Source organism: Podarcis gaigeae, assembly GCF_964106915.1.
Source record: "Podarcis gaigeae genome assembly, chromosome: 8".
In the NCBI taxonomy this organism is placed as follows: Eukaryota; Metazoa; Chordata; class Lepidosauria; order Squamata; family Lacertidae; genus Podarcis; species Podarcis gaigeae.
Genome location: NC_139684.1, coordinates 13,460,980 through 13,487,832, shown reverse-complemented (window position 1 = coordinate 13,487,832; position 26,853 = coordinate 13,460,980). Strand labels below are relative to the sequence as shown.

Below are 26,853 nucleotides of genomic sequence, written 5' to 3'. Positions count from 1 at the left end.
GAGATGAGGCATCTTCCTATCATCCTTTAGAGCAGTGGTTCTCAACCTGTGGGTCCCCAGATGTTGTTGGACTACAACTCCCATCATCCCTGAGCTCTGGCCTTGCTAGGGTGATGGGAGTTGTAGTTCAACAACATCTGGGGACCCATAGGTTGAGAAAGGCTGCTTTAGGGGAAGCCTGTAGCTCAGGGGTAGAGAATCCAGGAGGTCCCAGGTTCAGTGATAGGAGACAGCCCTGTCCACAATCCTGAGGAGCCACTGCCAGCGTAGACAACACTGAGCTAGATGGACCAATATTCTAACTCAGCATGGGATGGCTTCCTGTAGCTCAGTGTTAGAGCCTGGAAAAGAAAAGCCTGAGAGGCACTGCCAGTCAGTGCAGACCGCACTGAGCTAGAGTGGACCAATGAGGTGCTCCTCTTTTTTCCTGACACTCTGGTGAAACAAACACCATCTGCAGTTGCTGGAATGATTACATTATTGTCTGCTATCATCGCTGAAACTCAGTGGCTCTTTGGCTGTTTTAGCTGTTGTTATTAGTCCCTGTCACTCCTACAGGAGGCAAGGATGGCCAACAACATGGATGGCTTTGAAAGAGGATTGGACAAATTCATGGAGGAAAGGACTATCAATGGCTACCCAGCCACGATGGCTGTGCTCTGGTCACAGGCAGCACTGTTTCTGAATACCAGCTGCTGGAAAGGGAAGGAGGAGAGAGGGTTCTTGTGCTTGAATCTTGCCTGCAGGTTTCCCATCGGGAGATCTGGTTGGCCACTGAGAGAACACGATGATGGGCTAGATGAGCTGTTGGTCTGATCCAGCGGACTCTTACTTTTTTATGCTGGGACTGGCTCATATGAAGCAGCCATGACAGCAGGTGAGGGACACATCTGTTGATTTTCAGATATTGCTGCACTCCCCATTATCCTTTGCCCATGCTGGAGCTGATGAGAGTTGAAGTCCAATAGCATCTGGAGAGCCCACACCTGCAGGTAGATGTGGGGGGAAATGCAGGTACGGCCATGGTTTGTTCTTGTGGCTATCTCCATTGAACAATCTGCCTGCATTCAATGACTTGGATTCATAGATTGGGAAATGCTGGTTGTGGTGCAGTGTCTCCCCAAATACTGTATTCCTTTCCTCTGGATGATTCCTTTTTAGGCCATACATTTAAAACCCTATGATGCCACTTTAAACAATATTGGCTTCCGCAAATAATTCTGGGAACTGTAGTTTGTTAAAAGTGCTGAGAGTTAACAGGAGACTCCAACCCCCATTCCCCTCTCGGAGCTACCCTTCCCATGAAGAGTGATTGATTACTAGACCTCTGGGAATTGTAGTCTGGGAGGGGAATACAGGTCTCCTGACAATGTTCATAGAATCATAGAATCATAGAGTTGGAAGAGACCACAAGGGCCATCGACTCCAACCCCCTGCCAAGCAGGAAACACCATCAGAGCACTCCTGACATATGGTTGTCAAGCCTCTGCTTAAAGACCTCCAAAGAAGGAGACTCCACCACACTCCTTGGCAGCAAATTCCACTGTCAAACAGCTCTTACTGTCAGGAAGTTCTTCCTAATGTTTAGGTGGAATCTTCTTTCTTGTAGTTTGGATCCATTGCTCCGTGTCTGCTTCTCTGGAGCAGCAGAAAACAACCTTTCTCCCTCCTCTATGTGACATCCTTTTATATATTTGAACATGGCTATCATATCACCCCTTAACCTCCTCTTCTCCAGGCTAAACATGCCCAGCTCCCTTAGCCGTTCCTCATAAGGCATCGTTTCCAGGCCTTTGACCATTTTGGTTGCCCTCCTCTGGACACGTTCCAGTTTGTCAGTGTCCTTCTTGAACTGTGGTGCCCAGAACTGGACACAGTACTCCAGGTGAGGTCTGACCAGAGCAGAATACAGTGGCACTATTACTTCCCTTGATCTAGATGCTATACTCCTATTGATGCAGCCCAGAATTCCATTGGCTTTTTTAGCTGCCGCGTCACACTGTTGGCTCATGTCAAGTTTGTGGTCAACCAAGACTCCTAGATCCTTTTCACATGTACTGCTCTCAAGCCAGGTGTCACCCATCTTGTATTTGTGCCTCTCATTTTTTTTGCCCAAGTGCAATACTTTACATTTCTCCCTGTTAAAATTCATCTTGTTTGTTTTGGCCCAGTTCTCTAATCTGTCAAGGTCATTTTGAAGTGTGATCCTGTTCTCTGGGGTGTTAGCCACCCCTCCCAGTTTGGTGTCATCTGCAAATTTGATCAGGATGCCCTTGAGTCCATCATCCAAGTCGTTGATCAAGATGTTGAATAAGACCGGGCCCAAGGCAGGACCCTGTGGCACCCCACTAGTCACTCTTCTCCAGGATGAAGAGGAACCATTCTCAGCACCTTTAGCAAACTACGATTCCCAGAATTCTTTGCAAAAAGCCATGACTGTTTTATCATAGTGCTTTCAGTATTATCATAGTGCTTTCAAAAGTACATTGTGAATCTGGCCCTACTAAGAAGCTATAATGTAACAGGAGCTGTCCATGGTACTGATTGTTAACATGCTGGGTAGAATCTTCCTTTTGCAATTTACAATGCAATCCTAACTCCTCAGAAGTAGGTCCTGTTGGATTCAATGGGGCTTGCTTCCTGGTAACAGGGTGAGGATCATTTCCTTCACTGGGGGGTGTTAGGAAAAAAATGCAACAGTATATGCTCTCAGTAATATCCAATAGCATTGTGTTCTGCATACCAATATTTTTGGTGGCTACTCCAAGAATAACCAATTGAGATTTCACATCAAAATTTACAGACTCCTGGGCTTTGAGAGCCCATTCGTTTCAGTGCTAGCAGAGAATGCGCAAATTCCTTTAAGCAGATTTCCCTAATATCCGGGGTTCAATTGGAAAGGGGGACGTGAGGAGTGGAGGCGGTTAAACCGGTTTAGGTTTCCAGTGCTGACGTGCCCTCAATGTGGAGGAGAACCACCCCCTGTGTGATCTGTTGGCCTAAGAGCCCCTGCTCTGAACTATGAGGCCCCGATCCACATGCCAGGGGGCAGTGTCATGTACAACCCAGCTCAGACCATTTTCTTTTATACTGAAAGGACCATTTCTAATTCAAGACCTGACTGGGGCAGGATGCAATTGCATACCTTTATCTTGCTGTGTACACCAATTTAGGGAGATTTGTATTATTGGTTATTGCACATGCATGATAGAAAAGTTGTTCTCCTGTTTGCTTTGGACCCAGGGTCTGACTCTGCAAAGGCAGCTTTCTAGCCTCCTGTATATGAAAGGAAGGGCCTGTAGCTCAGTTGCGGAGTGTGCGTGCAAAAGTTCCCAGGCTTGGTCCTTGGCATTTATTAGATGAGCCATTGGGTCTCTTGGAAGTCTACAATCCTATGATTCTGTGATTTCCTGGTGGCGCTGGGACTAAAGTAAAGGTAAAGGGACCCCTGACCATTAGGTCCAATCATGGCCAACTCTGGGGTTGCGACACTCATCTTGCTTTATTGGCCAAGAGAGCCGGCGTACAGCTTCCGGGTCATGTGGCCAGCATGACTAAGCTGCTTCTGGTGAACCAGAGCAGCGCACAGAAATGCCGTTTACCTTCGCGCTGGAGCAGTAGCTATTTATCTACTTGCATGTTGACGTGCTAGGTTGGCAGGAGCAGGGACCGAGCAACGGGAGCTCACCCCATCACGGGGATTCGAACTGCCAACCTTCTGATCGGCAAGTCCTAGGCTCTGTGGTTTAACCCACAGCACCACCCACGTCCCTGGGAGCTGGGACTATTCCCTATCAAAACCTCAGATAACTATTGCCAGTCAATACTGATCTGGGTGAACTTACAATTTAAGACAACTTTCTGCATTCCTATTTAAAGCATCCCTTTACTCAAAACCACAAGGGCTGGGATCTTAATTTATTTTATGGCCCCAGCAGTTGAGCACCTGCTTTGCATGCAGAAAGTCTTCATTTAAACTCTCAGCGTCTCCCATTAATGCATGAAACCCTGAAGAACCACTGCCAGCCAGTGTAAACAAAGCTGAGCTGGATGAGTCTGACATGGTTTGAGACAACACCTTCCGATGTCTCCATTTAAAGCAGCCTTTCCTTGAGAACGATATGACTAGAGCAACAAACAGAGAGAGAGGAAGCTGGTGGGAAGGAATTGCTTCTCAATTGTTTAAGGCTTTCTCCATTCACTTGCCATCCCAGGGTAAATTCAGTGTTTGGCCTGGAATCTTGCTAGCTGGCACCATGTTTGGTGAACTTTATCGAGGCTATTTCATCTCCCCACAGACACACACACCCCACCTCTTTCTCTTTCGATTTTTCCCCCGGCCCTATGCCTGATGGAGAAACCCTGAGGCTTTGGCTTGACTTAACTAGTGTATCTTACACTGTAGTTAAGCTGGACTTTAACTGATTGCAGCGGTCCGCTTGATCAGAGGTGGGGAGAAGTGGGGGGAGAGAAAAAAAGAGACAGAGAACGAGAGTTCCACCGCAGATTGGAAGACTATCAGCCAGCCAGCCAGCCAGCCTAGCCTGAGGCTGGGATATGCCACTTGGTAGAACCCTTTGTAGTATACATCTCTTTTCACAATTTATAGATACTTCCCTTTTGCCATCCCAGGAAAAAAGGAAGGAAGAAGCAGAGAAGGGGGATGTGGGGAGAGCCTCAAAGGATCTCCACGAAATCTTGTTTGGAAGCAGTGAACCACCACCCTGACTCCATTACTGGTGCCTGTGGGGGGTGGGCGATAGGAGCAGAGGGACCGATCTGCTCAACTGAGGAACAGGGAGGAGGGGAGAGGAAGAAGGTGGGGTGTGTTTCAGATTGGCTTTGTCGATTTGTGCCGGTGTGGGGCTGCAGAGGAGAAGGAGGAGAAACCACAATGGTGTGCTTTGTTTGTTTTTTTCCTTTTCAGAAAACCTTGGGTTTTTGTTTTTTTAATTTGGGGGATAGTTTAATAGGCCCCTTTTGACCCTTAGCAGTAAAATGTGTAGGGTGCTTTGTTTTGGTTTTTCAGGTCCTTCCTGCTTTGGAGCAGGACTAGCCGTGGTTTTAGAGCAGAGGGACGCGGGTGGCGCTGTGGGTTAAACCACATAGCCTAGGACTTGCCGATCGGAAGGTCGGCGGTTCGAATCCCCACGACGGGGTGAGCTCCCGTTGCTCAGTCCCTGCTCCTGCCCACCTAGCAGTTCGAAAGCACGTCAAAGTGCAAGTAGATAAATAGGTACCACTCTGGTGGGAAGGTAAACAGAGTTTCAGTGCGCTGCTCTGGTTCGCCAGAAGCAGCTTAGTCATGCTGGCCACATGACCTGGAAGCTGTACGCCGGCTCCCTCAGCCAATAAAGCGAGATGAGCGCCGCAACCCCAGAGTCGGTCACGACTGGACCTAATGGTCAGGGGTCCCTTTACCTTTACCTTAGCCAGAGGTATTCATGGAGGAGAGGGCTGCTCATGACTCCTAGCCATGATGGTTATGATCTACAAATACCAGTTGCTGTAAACTACAGGAGAGGAGAGTCATTTTTGTGTTTGGGCCATGCTTGGGGGTTTCACCCAGGAATCTGGTTGGGCACTGTGAAAAAAGAATGCTGCACTGGATGGGCTTGATCCAGAAGGTCTCATAAGTTATAGTGTTGGCCACCAAATTCATGGAGGACAGGGCTATGATCTACCAGCTGCTGGGAATCACCAGTGAGGAGAGTTGCTGTTATTGGTTTCCCATCATGGGTTTCTGCCTGGCTTCTGTGAGAACAGGAAGCTGAACTAGATGAGCCGCCTGCTTGATCCAGCATGTTCTTAATAAATGAAATGTCTAAATAACCGAAATGTCTCAATATTATTATTATTATTATTATTATTATTATTATTAATCACCACTAGGTATTTCCCTATTGCTTGGGAAATGCATTTCTTGTCGGCCAAGCAAATTGCTTAGGAACTTCTACTGAGTCAGACAATTAGAAGATTCAGTAAATTCATGAATGGCTACTAGCCACAGGGCCTAAGTTCTACCCTCAATGTCAGAGACATTCTTTGCCTCTGAACAGCATTTGCAGGGAAGCACAACTGGGCAAGTGTTGCTGTTACGCTTGCTGTTGTACTGCTTGCAGCCTTCTCATGGAGAAATCTGTCCGGCTACAGTGAGAACCCTCTTTAGCCTAATCGAGTTACAGGCCTCCTTTTAGCAGCCCCCTTGCCCCACAGTGTTTTCACACAGCGTACGAAGCTGTGATTCTAAACTCTGGAACTCGCTGCTGCAGGAGGCAGTGAGGCCCACCAACTTGGATGTCTTTAGAAGAGGATTGGACAAATTTATGGAGGGTAAGGCTATCGATGGCTACTAGCCATGATAGTACGCGGCCTAGGACTCACATACCTACGGGACCGCCTCTCCTGGTATGCCCTGCGGAGGACCTTAAAGTCCACAAATGACAACACTTTGGAGGTCCCAAGTCGCAAGGTGGTTAGATTGGTCTCAACTAGGGCCAGTGCCTTTTCAGTACTGGCCCCAACTTGGTGGAACACTCTGTCACAAGAGACTAGGGCCCTGCGGGACTTGACATCTTTCCGCAGGGCCTGCAAGACAGAGCAGTTCCACCTGGCCTGTGGTTTGGACTCAGTCTGACCCTTATGTTTTCCCTCCCCTTACAGTTTTGATCCATGGGCTACTTTTAAAATGAGGCTGCATTTTAACCTGTATTTTAAATTGTTGCTTTCCCCCCTATTATGTTTTTATTGTACTGTAATTTTACTGGTGTTAGCCGCCCTGAGCCTGGCTCTGGCCGGGGAGGGCGGGGTATAAATAACATTTATTATTATTATTATTTATGATGATGGCTATGCTTTTGAATGCCAGATGTTGGAAGCTCAGGAAGAGATAGTGCTCTCATGCTTGGATCCTGCAGGGGTTGGTTCCCATTGAAGCATATGGCTGGTCACCCAGAGAAGAAGATGATGAACTAGATGGGCCATTGAACTCTTTCTATAAAACGAATAGACTCTTCCTCTCTGCATTTGCAGCGCCAACTTTCCAATAATTTTTAAAAAACGGTCTTTTGTAGTCTTTAATGTCCCTTTTAAAATAGCTGCTCTTACCGATTCCCATTGTAGGGAAATCAGTCTGTGATTATGTATAGGGTATTAACACGTCGGGGGAGAGAGAAGGAAGGAGTTTGCTTTGCGGCTGAGAGAGGGATAAAATGAGGTTTAAGGATCTCAGTGTGGAGATGGGAAATATTAAGTTAGGTTTGAAAGAAGCGTTCCTTGAATACTCTCTGGGGATTAGGGAATGGAGTGGTGAGCGAGGCAAGAGAATCCGCCTTAATGATGCCAAGATCCATCCCTCATAAAGGGATTCCACGTAGAGGATGGAGCTTTCGGTATCAATGACCTAACAGACTTTCTCTCTCTCTCTCTCTCTCTCTCTCTCAGCCCACCACCCGAAACATCTCCCTTTCCAATCTAATTCCAACCAAGCTTTTCAAATATTGTGATAAGGGAGAACAAACGGAAAAAGGAGGTTGGAGGGTCTCTCGTGGCCATTTAAAGAAGGAAGGGGATTTTCTTCTTGTCTTGCAAAGTCGGGGGGGGGGTTGCGTTCTTCCCACCCCAGACTCTTCAGCGCTTGCCTTAGAAGGACAAAATGACTACTAGTCTGATGGCGATATGATTTCTAAGCAGAGGTGGGATGGCAGTCTGTCAGGGAATGTTGAACAGGGATTCCTGCATTGCAGGGAGTTGAGTTAGATGACCTTTAGCATCCCTTTCCAATTCTACAATTCTATTATTATTATTATTATTATTATTATTATTATTATTATTATTATTATTATTTTATTCTATGGTACCTTCAGAATCAGAGGGCAGCATGCCTCTGAAAACCAGTTGCTGGGGTGCATGAGTGGGGAGAATGATGTTGCCCTCATGGGCTTCCCATTGGGTCATCTGGCTGGGCTCTGTGTGGGGAGGATGCTGGACTAGATGGGGTCCCCTTTGGCCTGATCCAGCTGCTTAAATTCAAGCTCTTTTTCCCCTGGGCTCAATGGACCAATGACTTGTGGGCCAGTTGTGAAACCTGCGGTCCCCTAGATGTTGCTGGACTGCAACTCCCATCAACATTGACCATTGGCCACCTTGACTGCGGCCAATGGGAGATAGTCCAACAAAACTGGAGTTTCACAGGTCCATCCAGCTCAGTATTGACCACAATGGCAGAAAGCAGCTCTTCAGGGTCTCCCAGCCCTACCTGAAGATGCCTTTGGAGATGAACCTGGGACCTTCTTCATGCAAAGCAGATGCTCTACCCCTGAGCTACAGCCCATCTCTCAGGAGAAGGCTAACATGTGTGTTGCAAAACTGATACATGGTCCTTCTCCAAAGATGAAGGTGGGTCGTGCCTCACCTGTGTTGCTTGCAGATAGACAACTATGTATTAGACAGTTATGGGCTAGATGAGTGAATAAATGATAATGAGAGAGCTCATAGCTCCAGGTTTCATAAGGAGAATCATAGAATTGATAGAAGGACCTCTCTTAGAGCAAGAAATGGGAACCTGGGGTTGCCGTGATGTTAGACTCCATCTCCCATCAGCGACAGACAGCTGATGGAAAAGGGGATTTGTTGTGCAACAGCATCCAGAAGGTCTGATATCCCCAACCCCTGAAAGAAGACAGTGTTGTGATGGAGATATATTGGGGCATGTGATAGTCTAGTTCAGGGATGGGAAAGGTGTGTCCCTCTAGGTGATGCTGGCCCCCATCAGCCCTGGCCAACAAATGGCCAGGGGTCAGGGATGATGGGAATTGTAGTCTAGCGATATCTGGAGGACCCCACAGATCCCACATCCCTCCATTAAAGGAAGGCAGAATTGTGATGGTGCTAGCTGGGGAACTAAAGGCAAGTGATGGTCTAGTTCAGGAATGATGAGCCTGCAGCCCTGCAGTTGTTCCTGGACCACAACTCCCAGCAGCCAACATATGGTCAGTGGTGTTGAAGAGAGTTGGAAGTCCAGCAACATCTGGAGGGGCACACACTGGAGGGACCAATGGTCTGACGTAGCATGGCAGCTTCCTATGTTCTTGCTGTGCCTTACGGGAGAGCCATAGTTCAGAGTTTAGCCCCTACTTTCCTTGCAGGGTGTTCCCAAGTTTAGACCCTGGCGGCATCTTCAGGTAGGTCTGGGAGAGACTCCCTGCCTGAAGCCCTGAAGAGCTGCTGCCGGTACTAAGCTAGATGGAGCAATCTCTGACTAAGGCAGCTTCTTAGGATCCTATTTCAATAAGCCTTTTATCCAGAGGACTAGAATGTTGTGCTGATAACACCAAGGTTGCAGGTTCGATCCCCGTAAGGGACAGCTGCATATTCCGGCATTGTAGGGGGGTGAAATAGATGATCCTCTGGGTCCTTTTCCAACTCTGTGATTCTCAGAACATCTTTAGGGAAAGGACCACAGGTCAGTCACTGAGCATCTTCCTAGCTTGCAGAAGGTCTCAGATTCAATTCCCAGCATCTCCAGGTAGGACCAGAAGAGACTGCTTGTCAGAAATGCTGGAGAGCTGCTACCCATTGAGACAGAGGGAGCCACGTGGGTCTGATTCTGTCTACAGCATCTCCGTACACTCCTGTCTGGCAGCAATAGTTGGGTCTTGTGCCACTCGCCTTTCGCTCTCTCGCTCTCCGATACCCGCCTGGCCTGGAGACCCAGTGGGCTTTCCCCACCAGATGCCCACCCCCTACGCCCACGTCCCCCTCCGAACCTAAAATAAAGCTATTGATGGCTGAGATTGGTTTGCCTAATTGTGGTTTGCACTCTGAAGCCATCTCCGTTTATCGTAAAGGGTGCACATTTTGCGGCTTGAGCCTCGGCGGCCAGAGGCCCTGAGGGCTAGCTCAGAAATGGAGAGAATTAATTACATTTTTTTAAAAAAAAAAACCTCCCCTTCTTTTAAAGTGTGAGAGAGAGTGATGAAATCCCAGAGGGGAGGAATAATGTGTAAGGGCTCTCTGTAGAAACAGAGTTGGGGGGTGGGGGCGGACCGTTAGTTCCCGCCGCCACCAAAATAAGAGGACAGAGAGATACAGAGAGATAGAGTGGCCCTTTGCTTCCAGCGCCTGAAAAAGGGTAACTTGGGAAATTTCCAGTTTATTAATTTTATTGCATTGCATTTATTTCCCAACTCTGCCTCCAAGGGGCTCCAGGTGGCATGCATGGTTCTCTCCCTCCTCATCTTATCCCCACAACAACCCTGTGAGGTTGTCAAGCCGAGAGGGAGACACTAGGCCAAGGTCACCCAGTTGAGTGACTACGGCTGAGCGGGGATTTGTACCCTGGTCTCAAAGGTCCAGAGGGACGCGGGTGGTGCTGTGGGTAAAACCTCAGTGCCTAGGACTTGCCGATCGTCAGGTCAGCGGTTCGAAACCCCGCAGCGGGGTGCACTCCCGCTGCTCGGTCCCAGCGCCTGCCAACCTAGCAGTTCGAAAGCACCCCCGGGTGCAAGTAGATAAATAGGGGCCGCTTACTAGCGGGAAGGTAAACAGCGTTTCCGTGTGCTGCACTGGCTTGCCAGATGCAGCTTGTCACGCTGGCCACGTGACCCGGAAGTGTCTGCAGACAGCGCTGGCTCCCAGCCTATAGAGTGAGATGAGCGCACAACCCTAGAGTCTGTCAAGACTGGCCCGTACGGGCAGGGGTACCTCAAAGGTCCACTCTAACCACACTAATAATTATTATTATTATTATTATTATTATTATTATTATTATTATTATTTGTTATTTGTACCCCGCCCATCTGGCTGGGTTTCCCCAGCCACTCTGGGCGGCTTCCAACAAAGACTAAAAATACACTAAAATGTCATGCATTAAAAACTTCCCTGAACAGGGCTGCCTTCAGATGCTTTCTGAATGTCAGGTAGTTGTTTTTCTCTTTGACATCTGATGGGAGCATGTTCCATAGGCCGGGCGCCACTACCGAGAAGGCCCTTTGCCTGGTTCCCTGTAGCTTTGCTTCTCACAATGAGGGAACCGCCAGAAGGCCCTTGGCGCTGGACTTCAGTGTCCGGGCAGAACGATGGGGGTGGAAACGCTCCTTCAGGTATACCGGGCCGAGGCTGTTTAGGGCTTTAAAGGTCAGCACCAATACTTTGAATTGTGCTCGGAAACGTACTGGGAGCCAATGTAGGTCTTTCAAGGCCGGTGTTATGTGGTCTCGGCAGCCACTCCCAGTCACCAGTCTAGCTGCCACATTCTGGATTAGATGTAGCTTCTGGGTCACCTTCAAAGGTAGCCCCATGTAGAGCGCATTGCAGTAGTCCAAGCAGGAGATAACTAGGATAGCTGGGAAATGGGCTCGGATCTCGCCACAGTCAAGATTGTCGCGAGCTGACCTTGGAACGCAGTGTCCCTTTCTTTTGTGCCCCGGGTTTCTTTGTCCCATGTAGGAATTCACACAGGTGTATGGGGAACCTTGGGCCCTCAGACGCTGCTGAACTACAACTCCCAGCAGCCCCACAAGCATGGCCCAATGGCCTGGGATGGTGAGAGTTGTAGTCCAGAAACAAGTGGAAAGGCAGAGGTTCTCCACACCTAAATCAGCATCTTTAGCAAAGGCCTCTTCCATGAACCTGTGTGAGGGTGTAGGGACTCCTGCAGCCAGCATGGGACGATGGGAGCTGGAGTCTCAGGAGATTGGAAGATTCAGGACACAAAAGTAGATAGACAGACAGACAGACAGACAGACAGACAGACAGACAGACCCTTAAGAATATTAAGGGGTTGGGGAGGGGAAGAACTAGACCATGTGAAAAATGAACATACAGTGGTATCTCAGGTTAAGTACTTAATTCGTTCTGGAGGTCTGTACTTAACCTGAAACTGTTCTTAACCTGAAGCACCACTTTAGCTAATGGGGCCTCCTGCTGCCGCTGCGCCGCCGGAGCACAATTTCTGTTCTCATCCTGAAGCAAAGTTCTTAACCTGAAGCACTATTTCTGGGTTAGCGGAGTCTGTAACCTGAAGCGTATGTAACCTGAAGCTTATGTAACCTGAGGTACCACAGTAATATTTTAGCTGCAGTTCATTCATTTTCAGCTTTATATTCTTGTTATTCACAACATAACCTAGGTTTAAGGTGCCATTCAGCTCCTAGCTTTCATATCTCAGTTTCTAACACTGCCCAGGTCCTGCTTGCAGGTTTTCCATTAGGGGATCTGGCCAGCTACTCTGGGAGCAGGGTGCTTGATCTGAGAGGTTTTGCTTATGTTTTTATGTTCTTATCATACATGAGTAGCAGGTGGTACCTCCATGCTCAGAAGCAGTCTACCTTGGAATGCTGGGTGCTCTGAGCATCGGGGAATGGGGTGAGCCTTGCCTTCACCCTCTGCAGTTAAGCCTCCCAAAGGAATTTGTGTGGTTCTCCCCATCCGGTTTGCTGCCGCGTCCAGAGCCTCTTTGATCGGAAACTTCACTTTGAGCCGGCGTCTGATTGAACGCCTAGAGGGCATTTTGGAGGGAGCAATTGATAAGAAGCAGGAGAGCTGGGCGGCGGGGACAGGAAGGTTGCCAATCACCCTGATTGACTTGACAGATTTCCTTCCTGATAGGAATATATTTTATTTATATATATAGGGAAAAACCCTTTCAGATACGGAGAGGCTATTGATTTCTTGTTAGTGGTGGTAAACGCTCCAAGACATAATAAATTAGGAGAAAGCAAGGTCAATTGCAGGAAAAGTATGATAAAGGAAAATAGTAATAATAATCCTTTCCTCTAGAGTTTGGATCTGCGTGTTTTGGGGTTGTTGTTTTTTTAATAAAATGGGAGGGACGTGGAAGAGCTTCACTAGTTGGAATATCTGTGGTGTAAGGGTCACTAGCTCAGAGTGTCTACACTCAGGGAGCTGCCAGTGTGGTTAGAGTATTGAACTAAGAACTGGAAGAGACCAGAGTTCAAATCCTGGCTCAGAAATAAGAATTGATTATGGGTTGATTATTGTATTTATCCATTGCTAACTACAGGAAATGTTTCAAAGGAATTTGCAATTATTATTTTTTAAAAAACACCACGTAATACAAAAGTTTAAATACATCAAGAAGATAAAAATAACATTATGATGCTCATTGTTCAACAACAAGAAAAGGACAAATCCTTTATATTATTTATATCCTGCCTTTCCCCCCAGACTGGGACTCGAGGCATCTTACACAAGTTAAAACAAGACAGATAAAATACAAAAAAGCTAAAATAGATATAATAAAAAATAGAATCCTTAAGAATCAATTGAACTGTAATAGAATTGAGACAAGATGAAAACACAAGCCTATTCAAATACCGATGAAAAAAGCATGAAGCCATAGAGCTCACTGGGCGACCTCAGGCCATAGTCACTCATTCTCAGTCCATGGAGCATGAGACTTGTGCCCCACATTGGGAAAAACGCTTCCTGCATTGCAGGGGATTGGACCAAATGACCCTCATGGTCCCTTCCGACTCTACAATTCTAACCTACTTTTCATGGTTGTTGTGAGGATAAACCGGGGCAGAATTAGAACCAGGTGCTCAATTTTGAGCTCCTTGGAGGAGAAAGGGCCGGGGATAAACAGGATAAATAAAAAGAAATAGATATGCTGAATCAAGCCATTGGCCCATCTAGATCAGTCAAGTCTCATCGTCTCTGACCATTGACCATGCTTGTCTGGGGCTGATGAGAACTGTAGCCCAACAACACCTGAAGGCAGAAGTCACCTTCCCCATCTCTGGCCCACACTGACCAGCAGGATGTCACTGGGGTTTCAGAAAGGGACTCTCTCCCAGCTGTAGCTGCCTGACACCCTAGAAAGCCACAGCTAGTCAGGGTACTCCAGAGTTTCCCAGACTTGGGTCTCCAGCTGTTGTTGGACTACAACTCCCATCATCCCTTGCTAGCAGGACCAGTGGTCAGGAATGATGGGAATTATAGTCCCAAAATGAGTTTGGGAAACCTTGGCGTACACTCTAGTGAGCTAGTTGGGCTCATAGCTGATTCTGTATAAGGCCGTTCCCTGTTTAAATGAGTCTTTCAGAACCATGAGGACTAGGATCCTACTTAATTTGGGGGGAACGAACCATAGCTTGGTGCTGGAGTGCTGAGGTCCCAGGTTCAATCCCCAACATTTCCATGAAGGGTTTGGAGTGTCTCTTGTCTGAAGAAACACCAAGTTGGATGGCAGCTTCCTATATCGTAATGGAAGGGCTCCAACTCAATGGCGGAGCATCCTATTTGAATGCAGAAGGTCCCAGGCTCAGCCGCCAGCATCTCAAGCTTATATCTGGCAGAAGTTGGGGCAAGGGGAGCCATCGGAGGAATCGCCTCTCCCGAAACAGCAGCGTGTCATTCGGAAAGAATAAAGTCCTCCCAACAGGAGGTTAGCGAGGGATAAAAAGCTTTCTTCCACCTCTTGCCGGGCTCCAAACATTTTCAATTTGGTGCATTAATTGAGGTCAATAAGATTATGCTACATTTTCAGACTCCCCCCCCCTCCCGCCCTCACTTTTTCTTTATAAAAAAAGGAAAAGCTTTGGAGCGGCGCGGAGGTGACTGCCGGCACTTCGGCGCTTTGCCAAAAAGCAAGGAGGGGAGCAGCTGATGCTTCCTGTGGTCAGAGCATTGCCAGGGAAGCAGAGGGACTGGTCCGAGATTCAGAAAAGAGGTTTGTGTCAGAGTAGGAGGAGGAAGTAGCTTTGGTGGGAATTGCAAGTGTGGCCGGCTTCCCATTGGGGCCTCTGGGTGGCCACTGTGAGAGAGCAGGATGCTGGGCTAAATCTTTGGGCTGATCCAGCAGCCAGGCTTCTGTTATGCTCTTAAGTCTATTGGTAGTAGCAATTAGTCACAAGAAATAGATGGATCCTCCAGGAACAGCCTGCCTCCAAATTCCAATTGCTGGAAGCAACATGAGAGGAGTGTTGCTCTTGTGCTTGCTGGTTTCCCACTGGGGAAACTGTGAGAATAGGAAGCTGGACTAGATGGGACACTGGCATGATCCAAAAGATCTTCTTAGGTTCCTATGAGAGTGCTGTTGGTTTCCCATTGGTGGTATCTGGTTGGCCACTGTCAGAACATGTCAGAACAGTGTGACGCGGCAGCTAAAAAAGCCAATGCAATTCTGGGCTGCATCAATAGGAGTATAGCATCTAGATCAAGGGAAGTAATAGTGCCACTGTATTCTGCTCTGGTCAGACCTCACCTGGAGTACTGTGTCCAGTTCTGGGCACCACAGTTCAAGAAGGACACTGACAAACTGGAACGTGTCCAGAGGAGGGCAACCAAAATGGTCAAAGGCCTGGAAACGATGCCTTATGAAGAACGGCTAAGGGAGCTGGGCATGTTTAGCCTGGAGAAGAGGAGGTTAAGGGGTGATATGATAGCCATGTTCAAATATATAAAAGGATGTCACATAGAGGAGGGAGAAAGGTTGTTTTCTGCTGCTCCAGAGAAGCGGACACGGAGCAATGGATCCAAACTACAAGAAAGAAGATTCCACCTAAACATTAGGAAGAACTTCCTGACAGTAAGAGCTGTTTGACAGTGGAATTTGCTGCCAAGGAGTGTGGTGGAGTCTCCTTCTTTGGAGGTCTTTAAGCAGAGGCTTGACAACCTTATGTCAGGAGTGCTCTGATGGTGTTTCCTGCTTGGCAGGGGGTTGGACTCGATGGCTCTTGTGGTCTCTTCCAACTCTATGATTCTATGATTCTATGTTGCTGGACTAGCTAGGCCTTTGGCCTGAATTAGCAGGGCTATTCTTACAGTCTTCCATTCTTAAGAGCAGATTAGGCCAAATGATAACTAAAATTGGAAGGTGATACTGTACTACCAGCTCCATCTGGTATGCAGGCTGAGACCCTACCTCAGGGGTCAGCAAACTTACAGCACCTCGGGCCGGTGTCTCCAACGCCGATCGCGCAGCAGGCTGGAGGGCAGGGGAGTGTGTGCCCATACGCATGCGCACACGCTATTTCCGGCTCACTTCCGGGTTGGAGAAGCACCAGAAATAGCTTGTGTGTATGTGCACAGGCCTCCTCCAACCTGAATGTGCACCGGAAATAACACTTGCGCAGGCGCAAATAATGCTTGCGCCTGTGCAAATAATGCTTGTGCATGCGCACAAGCTATTTCTGGTGCTCCTCCGACCCGGAAGTGGACAGCCACGCAGTGCAGTGCTGGTAAGAGCGGGCAGCGGCAGCAGGTGGCAGGGGTCGCTGCAAGCCGGATAAATGAGTCCCTCGGGCCTTATCCAGCTAGCTGGCCTTGGTTTGGGGACTCCTGCCCTACGCCTCTACACACTGTCTCACCAGAGTGGTACATGCTCTGGTTATCTCCCGCTTGGACTGCTGCAATGCGCTCTATGTGAGGCTAGCTTTGAAGGTGACCTGGAAACTACAACAAATCCAGAATGTGGCACCTAGACTGGTAACGGGGAGCCGCGGCAACCATATACTGGTAACACCAGTCCTAAAGCATCTACACTGGCTCCCAGTATGTTTGCAAGCACAATTCAAAGTGTCAGTGCTGACCTTTAAAGCCCTAAATGGCCTCGGCCCAGTATACCTGAAGGAGCATCTCCACCTCCATCGTTCAGCCCGGATACTGAGGTCTAGCTCCGAGGGCCTTCTGGTGGTTCCCTCCCTGCAAGAAGTGAAGTTAACAGGGAACTAGGCAGAGGGACTTCTCAACAGTGACGCCCACCCTGTGGAACACCCTCCCATCAAATGTCAAGGAGATAAAGAACTACACAACTTTTAGAAGACATCTGAAGGCAGCCCTGTATTGCGAAGTTTTTAATGTTTGGTGTTTTATGTTTAGACAGGCCGTTGGCCCGATCCAATCACAACAATACAAACACTACACGTGGGCTAATAGTTAGTAGAGAATATACTGTATAATAGAATAGTGATCATAGAAGTTTTTAATGTGTGACATTTTAATGTATTTTTAATATTTGTTGGAAGCCGCCCAGAGTGGCTGGGGAGACCCAGCCAGATAGGTGGGGTACAAATAATCTTCTTCTTCTTCTTCTTCTTCTTCTTCTTCTTCTTCTTCTTCTTCTTCTTCTTCTTCTTCTTCTTCTATATATTCTCTAGTAATTATTAGCCTGTGTGTTCTGTTTGTATTGTTGTGATTGGTTCTTATTGCAACACAGGGGTTTGTTTTGGGTTCATTGGCTTGATCCTGCAAAACTCTTCTGCTGTTCTTGAGTTTAAAAACTAATGAGATGAGCACCGTTGTTCTCAAATCCTGCTTACCTTCTTTCCCTAGGCATGTGGTTGGCTATTGGTACAGAAGAGGACACTGAACCAGATGGACCTCTGGCCTGATCCAAATTGTGGCGTTCTTGCATTCTGTTCCTCCCAAGCACTCAGTTCTCTTTAAACATCTGGCTTGCTTTTGCTGTCTCTCTCCATGCATCGTATGCCTGGTGCCATTGTTCCCCATTGACTTGGGTCTCATCTTGCAACCCGCCACAGGTCATGAGCATCTTGAGCAACCCCAGCGGGGTCCCCCCGCAGCCCCAGGCTGACTTCTCCATCTCGCCCCTCCATGGCAGTTTGGACACCGCCAACTCCATCTCAGCCAGCTGCAGTCAGAGGAGCGACTCCATCAAGTCTGTTGACAGCCTCCCCACCTCGCAGTCCTACTGCCCCCCGACCTACACCACCACCGGCTATAGTGTGGACCCGGTGGCCAGCTACCAGTATGGACAGTACGGGCAAAGTAAGTATCTGCTACCGGAGGTGCGGTGGGGTGAGGTTGTTGCAGAAACTCATGCAGGAGGGCAACAGGTAACCTCCTCTGCCTCTCTGGAGGTGGGTGGGAAGTTGTGGTTCCTACATTGCAGGGGGTTGGACTAGATGACCCTTGGAGTCCCTTCCAACTCTACAATTCTATGATTCTAAGCAGGGACCCACACAGAGGACCACATCAGGATAAATTTTACAGAGAACTGTGTAGACATTTGCTAAAATAATGGATGCCAGTCAAAGTTGGCATTCTTCGCTCCATGGACCAACATAAATGCAATGCATAAATAAGTATATTATTATTATTATTATTAATAATAATAATAATAATAATAATTCAATTGATATACAGTGGTACCTCGGGTTAAGAACTTAATTCATTCTGGAGGTCTGTTCTTAACCTGAAACTGTTCTTAACCTGAGGTACCACTTTAGCTAATGGGGCCTCCCGCTGCTGCCGCGCGATTTCTGTTCTCATCCTGAAGCAAAGTTCTTAACTCAAGGTACTATTTCTGGGTTAGCGGAGTCTGTAACCTGAAGTATCTGTAACCCGCAGGTCTATATATGGGTTGCATCCAGTGCTAGACCTACTCAGTGTAGACCCCATTAAGTTGAATGCAATGACTAACTTTCGTTCATTTATTTCAGTGGGTCTACAGTGTGTTAAACCTCTTTAGCTTTTCTCAATGTTGCCCAGGCCATTTTGGGACTCCGAAAAGGGGGTCTGGGAGCAAGTGGCGAGGTCCCTGGGGCAAGGGCTTTTGGTCATCTCCATGGAGGTGGGAGGGTCAGCTCACCTCTTGGTCCACCGGGGTCACACACAACGCCCCCCCCTCCATCCCGAGAGGCTCTCAGCCAGACAGTTCACCTGCTACCCTTCGAAGCCAGGGATAAGTTTGTGACCCATTGAAACTCTTGAAGTGGGGGGAGGCTCTCCTCCCTCTCCTCCCCTTTTCGCCCAGGGCTCATTGTAGAGTGACCTCCCTCCCCAAGTGGCCGTGACAACCGCCCCCCCCCCTTTGCCCTTGCTCCATGTAATGTGTTTCGACTTCTACGGCCAAATGAGAACCTTCTGTAAACTGCAGAGAGAGGGGCATGAATGGCTGTTGACTTCCCCACCCCCCTTGCTCCCTGCTCTTTCCCTCTTGCGGGAAGGTGGGGTGGGGGGAACGGCGCTTGATCTGCGACCCCGTGACCTTCCTCTCGCTTCTGGATGCAAAGGCCAGCCACACGTGCTATTGATAAAAATCTTAAACAAATTCCGATACCATGTATTTCCAATAAAGATGCCCCCGGGCTAGGTGTTAGTCACACCCCATGTGTGTGCGAGGGGGGGGGAGCAGGAACAATGTGAAAAATAAGGAAATGCAAGAGCAGAGAGGGTGCAGTGGGAGGGGGGATGAAGGGGAGGGGGAGGAGTGCATTTCCTCTTAATTCCCCTTTTTTCCCCACCCCCAAAAAACCTTACTGATAAATGATCAAGGCATCCTTTTTGTCTTTCCCAGAATTCAGGGGCAATTACGATGCAGCTTGCTGATTTTCCATACCCTCCAACATTTCTCTGATGAAATTAGGGACATAAATATATTATTATTATTATTATTATTATTATTATTATTAATAACAACAATACCTCACCCATATGACTGGGTTGCCCCAGCCAGTCTGGGCAGCTTCCAGCATATATAAAAACATAATAAAACATTAACATTTTTTTAAACCTTTATACAGTGGTACCTCGGGTTAAGAATTAAATTCGTTCCAGAGCTCCATTCTTAACCTGAAACTGTTCTTAACCTGAAGCACCACCTTAGCTAATGGGGCCTCCCGTTGCTGCTGCACAATTTCTGTTCTCACCCTGAAGCAAAGTTCTTAACCTGAGGTACTATTTCTGGGTTAGCGGAGTCTGTAACCTGAAGCATCTGTAACCTGAAGCGTCTGTAACCCGAGGTACCACTGTACAGGACTGCCTTCAGATGTCTTCTAAAGGTTGTATAGTTAAGTATCTCCTTGGCTTGGCGGCCACATAAATCCATACCCTCCAACATTTCTCTGATGAAAATAGGGACGTCCTAAGCAAAAGAGGAACATTCTTGGATCAAATCAGAAACCCGGGACGGCTTCTGTAAATCCAGGACTGTCCCTGGCAAATAGGGACATTTGGAGGGTCTGATTTTCTAGAGTGCATTGGACAGGGGCATAGACAGTATGGTGCAGTTCTGAATTACCAAATAGGCAGAGCAGGGCCCTGCGACAACAGATCAAAATAATATTGATTTGATCTTGTAAGAAAATTGCAGTGAAGCGCACCCCCTCCCCAATATTTTGACAGCCATGGGGCCCCCACAGGGTTTAATCCAGCAGTGATGTGATGGCCTTCAGTCATGGCAGGTATCAAGGCCTCTGAGCAGAAATGATGATGTGAGTTGGAGCCCAGTAATATCTGCAGTTCCCTGCATTAAGAGGTGCACAAGTTCCCTGCATTAAGAGGTGTGATTCGGGTAGCTAGGGGCAGTGACAGCAAGCGATGGCCTAGTTCAGAGATGGGGAAACTGTGGCCCTCCAGTTTCTTTAAGACTCTGACTCCCAACAGTCCCAGCCAGCATTGCCAGTGGTCAGGGATTATGGGAGCTGCAGTCGAACAACATTTGGTAGGCCACAAGTTCCCAATCCCTTCATTAAAAGTCAGAGTTAGCTGGGGCTAGTAATGGCAAATGATGGTCTGGTTCAGGGATGGAGAAGCTATGGACTTCTGGGTGAGGCTGGGCTCCAGCTACCATCAGCTCCAACCAGCATGACCAACACCGAGGGTTGTTGGTGGAAGTTGGCCCAGTGACATCTTAGAGGGTCACAAGTTGGTTGGTTGAAAGGAGGCAGGCAGAGATCTGTGTATCATCCAGAGACATAGCGGGTATCATCTTCTAAGAGTGGATTCTTCAGACAGCATGGGAGATCTAAGGCTCCACTCACAGGTGGGACAGTGATGCAGGAAGGTGGGGAGACTCAGACTCATGCAGAGATGCAACAGGCACCTCCTCAGTATGCTGTTTTGGGCTCCCAGGAACTTCCAATTTCTACATTTTGCATGGCAATCCCCCTCCCTCGGGGGGGGGGGAAACATCTCACAACATCTGCCTTGGCACAGAGCTTGGACATTACCAACACAGGCAAAAGTATTCCACTACTGACTATTAAGTTTTTGCTGTTCTGCAACCCCTTGCCTTGGCAGGAGCCTCAAGAGAGGGGGAATTCTCAGAAGGGAGAGGGCAAGGAGTGTGGAAATGCTTACCTCCCCCCTCCAGCCCAACCACCTTTTCCCTTTAATAAAGCCACTGCTGTTCTGATTGCTAAGTGATGCCTAGATCAGGCCAACCAAATGCCTGACCATGCTTTGGAATGCATTAATCCCCAAGGAGAATGAATTTCCCCAGTCGATCCTGTTTGGCCTCCGTTTTCTACTGGAGTCCCCAAATCAAACTTCCCCTCACCCCCCCTCAAAAAAAACCCACAGAAGGAGAAACACCTGTTGAATATATATATATAGAGAGAGAGAGAGAGAGAGCGCTCACTGGGGCAGAATTTAGAGGCCCGACAGAGCCCCAAGACCCAATTTTCTTTGCCCAGTGTAAAGGTAAAGGTAAAGGGACCCCTGACCATTAGGACCAGTCATGACCGACTCTGGGATTGTGGCGCTCATCTTGCTTTATTGGCTGAGGGAGCCGGCGTACAGCTTCTGGGGTCATGTGGCCAGCATGACTAAGCCACTTCTGGCGAACCAGAGCAGCACACGGAAATGCCTTTTACCTTCCCGCCGGAGCGGTACCTATTTATCTACTTGCACTTTGACATGCTTTCGAACTGCTAGGTTGGCAGGAGCAAGGACCGAGCAACGGGAGCTCACCCTGTCGTGGGGATACGAACCGCCAACCTTCTGATCGGCAAGTCCTAGGCTCTGTGGTTTAACCCACAGCGCCACCCGTGTCCCTCAGTCACAGGTGCAGAACCCCACAAATTAGTAGAGTCACAGAATTGTAAAGTTGGGAGGGAGCCCAACCCGCTGCAGTGCTGGAGTCACAGCAGCTCAAGAATCCCTGAAGGAGGGACCGCTGATTCAGGCCAATGCCAATCTAGTCCGCCATCCTGTCCTCACAGTGACCAGCCTGATCCCTGTGGGAATCCAACACGCAGGACACAGGCGCAAGGAGAACTCTCCCATCCTGTGGCTCCCACAGAACTGGTATTCAGAAGCATCCAAAGGGAGTTCCATCGACCCCTCAACATCCTGTTTCCCCAGCGGCCAACCAGATGCCCAGAGGGGAATTCCGCAAGCAGGACACCTCAGCACAGGAGCACTGCATTTCCCCCCATGGCAGTGCCAAGCTAAGATCTCGTGGAGACAAGCAGTGAGAAACTTGCCTGCTCCATCCCGGATGGTGTCGGCGGAGGTGTGCGAGGGGCAGGGTGGGGGGAGATGGGGGGGCGGAGAAAGAGGTGAATGGAGGAGAGCCAGAACAGAGCAGTCCCAGCCGTTCCCAGAGGCCGAGGCTGTGCTAATGAAACCGCTGATGGAACGCAGAAGCGTGAAAGGATTCCTAATGGATGTGACAAGTCTAATAAGAATTTTCGCCTGGAAGGGACCCCCCTTTGGGGCACGATGCTGACAGGATGCTGATGGCTGAAATTTGTTTACCCGTTGGCACCAATGGTGCCTTCCTTGCCAGCCTTGTATTAATCTAATTTGTGACATTAGAATGAGGGGGGTGGGCACAGAGTTTGACTGAAGCACTGCTAATCGGGAGTGTCAGTTACTTACTCCCATATATATATATATATATATATATATATATATATATATGAACTTTCACTTGCCAGTCTTCAGAGAATGGTGGATTTTGGGTCTTCCAGCCAAGCCAAAAGCACGTCACACAATTCCGTTTACAGCCAAGAAATGTATTGAACGTTTATTTTTATCCTTCTCCCACAAACTAACTCGAGGTCTCAGGACGGGCTGGTGACGTGGCACCCAAATTTTCAAGCGCAGGATGAGGGCACAGGATTCCACATGCTGGACGGATTCTGGCTTTCTTTCTTTTTTTTTCAAAAAAATAATAATCAACCAAGTTTCTAGGTCTCTATATTAATAGAGTCCATGTGTTTTGACTTTCGAAAGCAAGATGATTTAACAATGGAAAAAATGACACTTTGGGGCAGCCAAGGGAGGCTTATAAGTGTGTGGATGGATGCCAAGTGAAAAATCGGAAGCCATGGCTTTTTAAATGTGTTTGTGGGAGGTGGGGTTATTGGTTTGAGTTTGTTTTTTCCCTGTTATGTATTTGTATTCTCATTTTGTATTTTTCTGTCGTGAACTACTGTCGGATCTTCAGATGAAGGGCAGTGTACAAATTTTAATAATAATAATAATAGGATTTCAGAAGTTGTGGGGTATGGTGTTGAGGACTAGCTGCTTACTTTAAAAAAAAAAGGCAAGAATTTCTATCCCACTTTTCCAATACATAGGCATTACTCAGGGTGACTTCCAATAGCTAAGAACACAATATTATAATAAAATACAGTGGTACCTCAGGTTAAGTACTTAATTCGTTCCGGAGGTCCGTTCTTAACCTGAAACTGTTCTTAACCTGAAGCACCACTTTAGCTAATGGGGCCTCCTGCTGCTGCCGCACGATTTCTGTTCTCATCCTGAAGCAAAGTTCTTAACCCGAGGTACTATTTCTGGGTTAGCGGAGTCTGTGACCTGAAGCATCTGTAACCTGAAGCATGTGTAACCTGAGGTACCACTGTAATGCAAAATGCATCATAGAGAGGCATGGCAGATAAATACCATATTTTAAAAACTGCAGCTGTCGAGCCCCATGGTGGGTAATGAGACAAACATGGGCTGACTGGTCTCTCCCATCTTTATCTAGGGTGTGTCTTTGCAGAACTGTAAACGCTTCTTCTGTAGCGTTATTCGCACTTTACCTCTTCCTCTCTTGTTTACTCCTCCTCTCCCTTTCCCCAGCCGCAGTTGACTATCTGACCAAGAACGTGAGCCTGTCCACACAGCGTAGAATGAAGCTTGGGGAACATTCGGCTGTGCTGGGTCTCCTACCCGTTGAAACAGGCCAAGCTTACTGATGGATGCAGCCACACGACATCGCCTACATTGATAGTCGACCACCAATGAGACACAAATGAAAAATGGAAGAAAAAAAAAACCACTTCTGCCACCAGCCTTCCAAGGACCCAGCTCTGTCAACGCCCTTCTACTTCTGGGACCTTAAGCATCAAACCTTCCAAATCTTGCCTGCACCTGAAGGGCAAAGAGAACTGAGGAAGGAAGGGAGAATTTTCCACTAATCCAAATTCTTACTGTGCAGACCTGTTAAGAAAGCGCTCGCCTATGGTGACTTTGACCCCTTCAAAGGCCAGAGACAATGAGTGTGATCCGATGTTTCTTTCCCCCCTGATGTTCAAGCCCTCCTAGCCAGCGCCATAAACAACCAACAGTTATGGACCTTCCATTGAGGTGGCCTCTGGGCTTAAGTCACTGTGGAACCTGTTTTCTTCGTAAATATATATATAGATAGATAGGTAGATTCTTTTCGTCTGTCTGCCCCCCAGCCCCATTTAGTTATTGTACATGATCGGCATTGCCTGTGAAGGAGGAATCCTGGTGATTGTTAAGTGTTGATCTTGGGACCAAATGGGAAAATATTTGGACCAAAAATGGAGAAGGTATAGCAAAAGGGGGTGAGGTGCATCTCAATTCAATGTTTTGGGGAGAGGGAGATTTGATGTATATTGTAACTTCTTCTTTTTTCCAGTTTGGGGACCACGAATTCTGCAGGAAGTTGAGACAGAATCTGAGGAAGCTGGAGGTTAGATGCAGGATGAATACCACACAACTTTGCTCGCCTATGGCGTTTTAAAATTGCCACGTTCTGGCAATCAAGGGAGCCAAGTATATTAACAAAGACAAGGGACCCCTTGTTGTCTAGGCTGTCAAAAATCCCACACACCCTGAACACTGGCTTCAAAGTTGCATTGGGTCCTGTTGGATGAATGTATTCATCTACAAGACCACCACATGGTGACAAGGAAGATAGGGGAAAACTTCATTTTCCTCCCCCTTCTGGTTGATTTTGACTGCTATACAGTCAGCGGCACCCAGCTTGCAAATGGAAGTCTTCTGTGGGAGGTGCTTCTATTAAAACTAGGTATTTAAAAGATTCAGGAACTGGCCCATACGACACTAATTTGCAGAATGTTTCCATATGCAAATTTCCACTGTTGTTGATGCAGTTCAGAAGCCTAGCAAGGTCTGTATTAACCCACATTCCTTACCCCTAGTACAGATGCAAATTTAGGCTGGATTTCAGAGTGGGGGACAGGAATCAATGCCTGTCAGGGCTCACTCTGAGCTGTGGGGTACCAGCAGGGTTTTCTGGGCCCACAAATGGATTGAGACCTTTGACCTCCCCCACAACCTGTTGGCAAGGTCTGCTGCCTATGTGCACATTGCAACTAAAAGAAGTGCCTCTGGGCATGTGAAGATGGCAGAATTTCACAGGCAATGTACTCTGTAGTGCCCCCAGTTGCCTTGTTACAAAGTGGGGGGGGCGCAGGGAGCAGGTCATCTGGGTCATCTCCTAACAACACCCCTGGAGGAACTTATTCCAGCGGTGACCTCGTATATTCCAGTTTGATAGAAAAAGAGGAGATGAGAAAGTTCAAGGACAGCTGAAACAATCGACTGGCAGTGGTAACCAACAATCCATATTAGGATGGATGGTTTTCAGTGGTAGACCCAACTGCATCTCCAGATAGGGTTGGAAGAAACCCCCTAGATGAAACCTTGGAGAGCCACTGCCAGTCAGTGTCAGCAATACTGAGCTGGATGGACCAATGGTCTAAGGCAGCTTCCTATTTTGCATACCAAAATTGGGAGCATCCCATTGCATTGGTGCTAGCCTTTCATCTCTGTGGCTCAATGGCAGATCAGCTTGCTTTGCACGCCAAGGTCACTGGTCTAGTTCACTCTGTAGCGTTTTGAGTTCAAAGCATATCAGATAGCAAGGCTAGACTCCTCGTGTTCAGAATACCTCATGGGTGTTGCAAGGTCTGTCGCACTTCATTGTGTGTGTCCACGAAGTCCCCACTCCCCTAAAACTCCCTTAAATCCAACAGCGTTCACCAGTGGGCATGTGGTGGGTTTTTAATCCGTTCCGAAAATTGTTGCGTTCCAAAATTAGGAGAACCATGAGTGCAATGTCAGACAGGCAAACCTTCAAGCCAGGAAGTGGAAGAATAATGAAAATTCAAGGTGGGGAATCAGGAAGAGCTGGTAGTTTTAAGTTCAGAAAAGTCATTCCATCTCTCAAATTCCTTTCAGCCTCGTTTAAAGCCACGAGTGACCAGTTTCCTTCTCTACTGCTGTCACCTTGACAAACCATGTACTCTGGATGGTTTTAAGAGTTTCCAAGATACAGAATATACCTCCTAGCTCCAGCCACAGTCCCGGCCCATCTACCAAAATTTCTCATCTCAACAGTTCACAACTCTAAGGCGAATTCGCTCATATCACAGAAACAGTGCCGGATTTACGTATTAGCTAAACAAAGCTATAGCTTAGGGCCCCACTCTCTTGGGAGCCCCCCAAAAAAATTTAAAGGAAAAAAAATACTTCGATAAAATACATATTTTGTTATGTGAAAATGGCTTTAGATACCTATTAGGTCCATAAATATAGCATATATTCAACACAAAAAAGAGCAACAATTTATTGTTGACAAAAGAACAGCTGGACATATAAAGGACCCCATAACCTTCAGTAGCTTAGGGCCTCATCAAACCTAAATCTGGCCCTGCACAGAAACCATGTTTTGATCTCAGATTGTTCTTGCATATATATATTTTGGGCGGCGGGAGGGGTAGCTCAAGGGCAGCACTGAGTTCTCCCAATTCCATATACATATGTAAAATGCATAGCAACTCTACTTCAACCAAAAGTCACCAATGCCACCTAAACAGGAAGTAGCGCCCCTGGAAAACACTGCTTCCTGTTTTCCAC

The 26,853-nt window shown here is 47.7% G+C and overlaps 1 protein-coding gene across 5 annotated transcripts in view; it reads left to right on the top strand.

Annotated features, from left to right (window-relative positions):
- The window catches only part of PAX7 (paired box 7), a 172,372-nt gene extending 146,849 nt beyond the window's left edge, over window positions 1-25,523 (top strand). For all 5 annotated transcript variants that reach the window (XM_083750251.1, XM_083750248.1, XM_083750250.1 and 2 more), the window contains 2 exons: window positions 17,508-17,754; window positions 23,803-25,523. In XM_083750251.1, coding sequence (XP_083606377.1) covers window positions 17,508-17,754; window positions 23,803-23,918 — 363 coding nt within the window. In that variant the 3' untranslated portion in view covers window positions 23,919-25,523. The remainder of the gene's footprint in view (window positions 1-17,507; window positions 17,755-23,802) is intronic.
- The last annotated feature ends 1,330 nt before the right edge of the window (window positions 25,524-26,853 follow it).